General features: G+C 38.1%; 1 protein-coding gene across 1 annotated transcript; it reads right to left on the bottom strand.

Annotated features, from left to right (window-relative positions):
• Positions 1-236: 236 nt before the first annotated feature.
• On the bottom strand, positions 237-3,891 carry LOC126918907 (maspardin-like). The gene is made up of 8 exons (XM_050727466.1): positions 3,380-3,891; positions 2,902-3,068; positions 2,018-2,152; positions 1,837-1,942; positions 1,633-1,753; positions 1,343-1,451; positions 1,033-1,281; positions 237-963 (listed from the first exon to the last, which is right to left on the bottom strand). Exons 2-8 carry the CDS (start codon positions 2,998-3,000, stop codon positions 904-906), a joined length of 879 nt encoding a protein of 292 aa, XP_050583423.1. The 5' UTR covers positions 3,001-3,068; positions 3,380-3,891; the 3' UTR covers positions 237-903.
• Positions 3,892-7,679: the final 3,788 nt, after the last annotated feature.

A 7,679-nucleotide genomic window follows, 5' to 3' on the forward strand; every position in this document is an offset into this window, starting at 1 on the left:
GGAGTGTAAAAATGTCCCATAAGTAGACAGGAAAGGCTGTGTAATCCGATCTCGCGAGAGAAACGCGAATGAGAACGCGTGCAGAGAAATCGATTCTGGACAAGTTCTTGTACGGTTTCTTAGTTAGGTGGTCTAGCAAGCTTTACACAGTCTGAGAGTTCATTCACCGGCAAACGGCATAGACAACGAGAACTACCTTAATCGAGTTGGTATATTACCGAATGAAATATATCAAATTTGTATCTTTCTCGGCTGCTTCTCATTTTTTTTACAAAATTATATTTATTTCGAATAAGCTTATACAAGATATGATAACTGACTATATCGATGTTTACTTAATCGTGATATAAATCTTAACTTATATTTTCAAAGTCTGTCTCTTCCTTTTTTCTTAACTACTTTACATTAGCTTGTATATGTATATCCAACTGAGTATATTCGTATTATCTAGGTATAACAAACACTTTTGTTCACTTGTCTTCATAAAAATGTCTATATCCTGTGTGCTGTCGTTTGATAGACAACAATATAGAATGTATTCGAGCATTTCGAAGTCCTCTTCGAAACAAGGAGGCGTTACGGTCAATAAATATTTGCCTAAGAAAATATTACGAGGAACATTCCCAAACATTACGATAAAAATAGAATGTTGTACGAAGAACGTTGTACGATATTACTATCTATATGTATAGAATTCTTAGGCATATTTGATATGGTGAATATATTTGACAAACGTTCCAAGATTATTATTATTGTGATCGTACGTTTTAGTACGTATGCGTTATTGATAACGTGTAAATCAGACTGGTCGATGATTGAGAAATAAATGGAGAATCACGTATGTGTAAAATGCATATCGATAAGACAACTGTAAATAATTTCGTTTATCCCATGTTAGTGGCACTATAACTTTTTCCTTTCAGAAGCAGCGTATTCGGTACCGTCGAACTGCCTCAAATGAATCTGTAAATACATTTTCACTTAATAATATGAATATTATCAATCGCATAAATAACAATAAGCGGCACATACCTGTAAATGTAAGTTTACTTCTGCCGCTCGACTTAAATATGGAAAATTTCCGCCGCTTTTCAAATGTGCCAACTTTGCATTCGGATAACATTTGTATACTTCCTCTCTCACCGAATTCGATAACGCATACTCATCAAAAACGTCTATAATCGTGATAGGCAAATGACATATCTTTTGTGGCTGTACGTAACAATTCACGCAATTCATCGTCAATCGAGAAGCCAATTCCGGTTGCGTTAAACTTTCCAGCTGTGAATAAAAACGATATACATATTCATATAGAGATCTATAATAAATGAAAGATACATACTCTTTCCACCATAAAATCAATCGCTTCTACGATTTCTCCGTCGACCTTGTCTGTCACGAAGTTTCCCATTAGCATCTTTTTCAATACCAACGACGGTAAAATCCAGAAACTACAATTCGAGTTGATTAGTAACAGTAACAGTAAAATATGCGAGATAACGTATCGCGTTCTGTCATACGTCCACTTATCTTGAAACAAGCAAGAAACAAACGATGAAATACGATGAATTCGTTTGACTTTATAGTTGTTGAAAAACAGCAAATAATTATATAGCGATACAACGTACTTACACCCCCGCGGAATCGTTGTAATTAAATACCGACGTATCTGTGAACGAATTGCACAGAATCAAGGACACTACCCTAGGACAGTGAGCATTTGCCTCGGTGAACTTTTGCGCCAGAAATCCACCTAAAAATAGATATTTTGATCAAATCTCCGAACGTATACTTGGTTATCGCGTTTGATATCGACTTTCGTTCGTACGTTCTGACCTAATGAGGTGCCAAAAAGATGCACCTTATCTAACTCCATGTAGTCTAAAAGTTTTCTGAATCCATCGCACCATTCCTTAACGTTCCAATAAACTGGTGATTCAGCCTGAAACATAAGTTAATTTAACTCAATTGATTTTCTTACAAACCAAGATCGTATCTCGATATTTATAAAACTTACTGATATGATCCTGTATCCTTTAGCTGCTAAGCCTAATACTTGCTTAAAAAACACATCGGCCGTCCCACTAACCGGTGGAAGACATATGAGTGGACATTTAACGGTTTTTGGACTAGAATCGTATACTTTCCATCCCTAAAATAAAGCACATCATTCTTACCATACGTAAAAACATTTGCATGACTATTCTCATTAAATGTTTACCTACTGATACACATCAAACAAAGACTGGAGAAAACGTCGTTGTGTTTAACTTGCGCGATCAACGATAATATTGATAGAGTTTCGATCTCGAAAAAGAAATCAGATAATAACGTAATACGAAATACGTAATTTTATTCTCGTGGAAAAAATTGAAGATTTATTAAAATGCACAACGGTAATATAAAATAAACAAAGTTTAGCATCTTTTATAACATTTAGTAGGTAAACAAATTTCTACTCAAGTTCTATTTGTTTATCTGTTTCTCTAAATATATGAATTTACATAAATATTCGCAGTCTAGTTAAGGCGGGATTTCCTATGTGCGCTCGTCCGTGTTAAAAACAATTTAAAACTCGAATCACACGTAAACATCGGACGCCTTTGTACTATTAAAATTTACAATGGAGAACATGCTTCTGTTTTCGCAACAACGTCGTATGATTCACGTTTAAGGCTGCTTTCGACGTACACGCGTGCGTTGGACGCACACAGGAAATCCCGCCTTTATTAGTTCTGTTACGAACATTCTTCCTTTGTATCCGTATACGTGAGATTTGTTTACAATAATCACGGAGACGAGGTCATCGTTACAGGTCTCGATCTCAAGCGTAATCTCATCAGGCAGAACCTTCGAATCAAAGATTTCCACGTATAATTAATATACTACATTAATGATTACCTTGGTGCCGTCGGCGTCGACGACAATTTTTCTGAGCGGGACGGAACTACGAAAGCTGAGATACTCCTGCGATCGGGACAGCTCACTCGAACACGACATCTTCCCTGTTCTACTGTTGTCGATCTGTCTATAGTTACAGGATGGCTTACGTTCAGTGTTACCGATATCTACAAAAGCAGATAAAGAGAAGAAAACGTCAAGTAGCAGGGCTGTATAAGGTCTAAATTTTACGCGGCATATCGTCAAGATTTATATACATATTTTTGAATAACTGAATCGCGAATTGCAATTCATTTAACCGTCGGACGACTCAAGATTCGATGATCGAACAGAAGGCGAAGCCGGGTCTCGTTAGTCTGCGGGCCAAATTAGACCTAGCATCGTTGGGGGACAGTTAAAATTCGAAATTGTTACACTTACTACAAAGCTGGAGTATGAAATGATTACGATCGTACGTACGACCTTAGATTAAACCTACCTCAAGAGCAGCTTACGAGTCGTACGGTTCTCCTGATATCGTTACGCGTAGCAGACATCCTTAATATGTACAGGTTACCACGAAGAAGCAAGTTACCCAGTAACTTGAAAGGTCAAATCACTTTAATAACAGTTGTTTGCAAGCATATATCGACAATGTTGTTCAGTTTACACCCCCTTCCGAGCATCGTCGTTCTTTGTCTTTCCTATTTCTTCGCATGGGTTTCGTTATAAAGTCGCTATACGAAGCTTCAATGGGCATGCGCGTATTCTATCATGTTACGTCGGTATAGTCATATCTGAATTTTATTACGTTACTGATTTATATTCTGCGTGTATGCACTTCGAAGCCTGTACTCTCAACTATGTTGACGTACAATTTCGATTCAAGTTTCGAACACAGTTTACGAAAAATTCAATGCCTACGTAATTACGTACTTAATTACGCGTAAATTAATGCGAGGTGCGCGATTTTGGACACAGTGGTATCATCTGTCGGTGAGCCACTGGTACTTTTCTGGCGGTTTTTCAGGATTAGTACTGCTGGTTCACCGGTAGATGGCTTCAGTATCGCCAAAATTGTATGCAAATAATAGCTTCAAGTAAAAAAGAGATAGAAGAGATAGACGTTCGTAGGAGGCAAAAGGAGAAAAATAATATTTCGTCCTGAGCCTGCTAGAGGATTCATCGGTCAGACTAATCCAGCAGATCCGCGTTAACTTTAACTTAATTCATGAACAGCTCAAGAGTTCAATTTATAACTCGAGAAATACGATCTTTTTCATTTTCCAAGTAACTAGTTCCTCCTTTTCACCACTAGATGGATGTAGCGTTTCATAGTCCGCGTTTCGATCAAATTTTCATTTGCAAAAAAAAAAGCTAATTAAGAGGATAAATTAGTGAACTTCTAAAATCGGATCCTCCGAATTAGAGCCTCGATTTTCTTCCTACGTTCCTTTCGAATCTTGAAATAGATTTATAAAAATTCTAAAATTTTGAAATTTATAATGTCAGGTCTATCCTGCGTATACATATTTTGTTAATGGTCACATCCTTTTGTAGCCTTGGACGGAACAGATTATAATCTGTACCTGTGTTTTCACTTTACGTTCTCGATAAATACGAATTTACAGATAACGGAAGTAAAACGAAGCTACGTCATTACCATTATCAGATAACGCTCACGTAAATATATAACGTAAATGATGGTCTGTTCATTATACGAATAATAGTAAGGATATGTATCTATGTATGTACTTTCTTCGAACTGTAGGATAACTAAAACTGAAAATAAACGTCCATAGATCGCTAGATGGCAGTCATAGCAGCGTCGATACAATGAAAAAAAAAACAGCACGTATATACTCTGTCAATAATCGATCACAAATTATTCTATATCGTTATCTCTCATCGAATATACTTTTAAATAATATTTTGTAGATACAATAGTGCGGTTCGGACATCATTTGTCATCCGTTCTTTACATATTTTATGCAAAAAAAATCGTACGAGCATCTTGTCGATAAAACTTTATCTAGACCGTAATTATGTCTAAATAAATAGAAAAAGGAAACGTTATCGAACGTAATACAAATGTTATACAACGCTGGTTACCGTCCTCCTCGACAATTCCGTGTTAAGTATTTGCGCACTGCCGATTTATGCCGATAATCATAGCAAAATTTGCACAGACCGTGTTTGCACAGACCGTGAAGTAGGGTTGCAACCACCAACCCACGCAAGAGTGTGGCATGTACATGTTCTACGTATACGTTCCACCTACGACATCTACTGCTGTACCAACTGTGAAATTAACGATTTCGCCGTTTCATTGGCGCTACCTAGGGAAATTCACCGACAATCTCCTTTGCTCGTTTCCCATCCCAGCCGTTAGTATTTGAAAACTAGTGATTTTTTTCAATCATCGTGCGAGATCGAAAACGAAAAAAAATTTCGCGAATACGATACAACCTGCAGCAAAAATTAAACGTTAAATGGTAAAATATATATATGGATGCATTGCGACTTCCAGGGCAAAGTATATCAAATTGGTGCAGCGATCGACGCGGTAGCTAAAATCACGCTCGAGCGAACAGAGTTCGAACCAACGGAATTGCAGCGTGTTTGATAGAAATTCGCGATGAAAAGGCGAGTAACATCTCGAGCAAGCCTACGCAAGCGACGATTTATATTTCTGTTAGAATTTCCGGCAACGGCAGTAACGATCCTTCGGGACGACTGGAACGGAGAGGGAAATTTTCACGGACGAATATTAACAGCAGAAAATCGTGTAGAAAGGCGGACAGACGTTGCTTCAAAGAGCGGTGCTTTTATTTTAATCCCATAACGTTTACGCTTGTTAAGCGATCGGCGATAATTAACAGCAATTCATTCGACTATAATACGATCCATCGTCTCGGTATCGCGAGCATTTATCAGTCGCGATTAATCTAAACTTTCCACAGTCACGAATGCGAAACGTTCGGCAAGGTTTACATTGGCAGAGGCCCGAGTCATTAATAACCGATACCGAGAGAACCTCGTTGCTGTCCTGCGTTAATTCGACGTATCGAATCGAACGACACACCGACGCTCGTTAATCTTCTTCCCCAATCCGTCACTCGAAGCGATTTATTTAAGGAACGAACGTATGCACGTACGCATCAACGTGTATAACGTTGTCTCTCTTTCCTTCGTTCTTTCCCGTCTTTATTAGGCTTCTTTTCGCCTCGCGTAAAAGCAAGCGCTCTGGTTATACTTAATCGATGCATCGGTATATCGTCGACGGGGGGCTGTTGAAATATCGTCGCCGAGACGATCGCCGAGAGACCGGACGGCGAGACGATCTTTCCCGTTTTAAGAAATTCGACTATATGAAATTTCATTTCTTCAAAAACGGCTTAAGATTCATCGACAGATTCTTAAAATATTCGTGGATGCAATGACTCTTCACCCGCTAAGTAACATAATTTTTTCAACGTTAGTAACCGCATAGAGTTACGTTCCGCTTTGTATTTCGAATCATCGAAGCTCTTTTTCGAATGCCACTAATGTGTGCCCTCTTCGGCGAGAAAGGACATGTTTCCATTACCACTTTCGTTCGCTGTTTCTATTTGTATAAAGTCGTCGTTATTGTCGTATTTCTCGCAGTGTGTGCTTTTCGTGCGCTTTTGCTAATTCCGTCCCACGTTTGAACTTTTTAATTATCTCGTATTTTGCTTCGTCTCGTACTAAATTCCTATAATCGGAATTCACTCGATCGATCAAAGAGAGAGATACATCGAAGAAATAAAAAATACATTGCACATGATCGCTAACGATATATGTGCATGTTTCAAAGGGAAAAAAGTATTGCTGTTATTGACAATAGAATCTCGCCCCCCCCCCCTCGTCCGAACAGCTATGATCCAAATACCGTATAATATTCGAACATAATATTTTCCAATAAGTAGTACATCGTCCATAACGGCAATGCTATCGTATTATATTTAAATCGATGAAAACGTGGTTTCAATAATTGCAAAATCCAAAAGTCTGGTATCAAATATTACGGCTGGATTGGTAGTAACGCTAATTAAGGTACATATAAGTTTGCTCTTTGTTATGATCCTCGACCTGAAAGAATACAACAAACTTTTTATAATACGTATTTACACGGAACTTTCATATATATACATTTTTTGCTGTTTTTTTTTTTCAGACTGGTTTAAAACGTTGCCAATACAATCACGATAATCGTATTGCGATATAGCTAATGAAACTTAAAAATATTTCGTACGACGTACACAATATATACGTAAAATTTTCTTGTGTTATATGTTCAAATAGTTTCTGTACGCAGCTACGATTCTTCGCCAATATCCATCCAGGTAATCGCCCAAGATTTCGGAAAATTCTATTACTTAAGAAACCTTGTATAGAATTTTAGAGAAAGTCAATAAATTTTCTCAATGTTCCGATGACCCTTCGATATTGTCACCATTGGCGTAACGTTAACTACGCTTTGGATTTTAGGATGGTTATACATGGTTATACACGGTTTACATGGCTATAAATACCTGTAATAAAGCTCGCGATCATTAATCTTCGACGGTAATTTCGGTTTGCAGTGGCGACATTCGCCGTCTCCTTTGCTCTCCATTCTGCTCCCTCGTCGTCATCCTCGGCATCCCTTTCGTCCCTGCCTCTGCTGGCCGGTTGGTCGCGCGGCACACAGTATCCTGCACGTTCTCGCGCTTCCTAGGATAATTAATGATCCTAAAAGCGATCTACTCACGGTTGTCTCGTTTTAGGGCAATCTT

Source organism: Bombus affinis, chromosome 7 (assembly GCF_024516045.1).
Source record: "Bombus affinis isolate iyBomAffi1 chromosome 7, iyBomAffi1.2, whole genome shotgun sequence".
Lineage (NCBI taxonomy): Eukaryota > Metazoa > Arthropoda > Insecta > Hymenoptera > Apidae > Bombus > Bombus affinis.

Bases quoted from the DNA above. Each gene is read 5' to 3' on its own strand.
- LOC126918907 (XM_050727466.1), bottom strand. From the start codon at position 3,000: ATGTCGTGTTCGAGTGAGCTGTCCCGATCGCAGGAGTATCTCAGCTTT. The intron at 1,754-1,836 runs GTCAGAACGTAC...ATCTATTTTTAG, and splicing joins TCTTTTTGGCACCTCATTAG to GTGGATTTCTGGCGCAAAAG. The intron at 1,452-1,632 runs GTAAGTACGTTG...CTCGAATTGTAG, and splicing joins TACAACGATTCCGCGGGGGT to TTTCTGGATTTTACCGTCGT.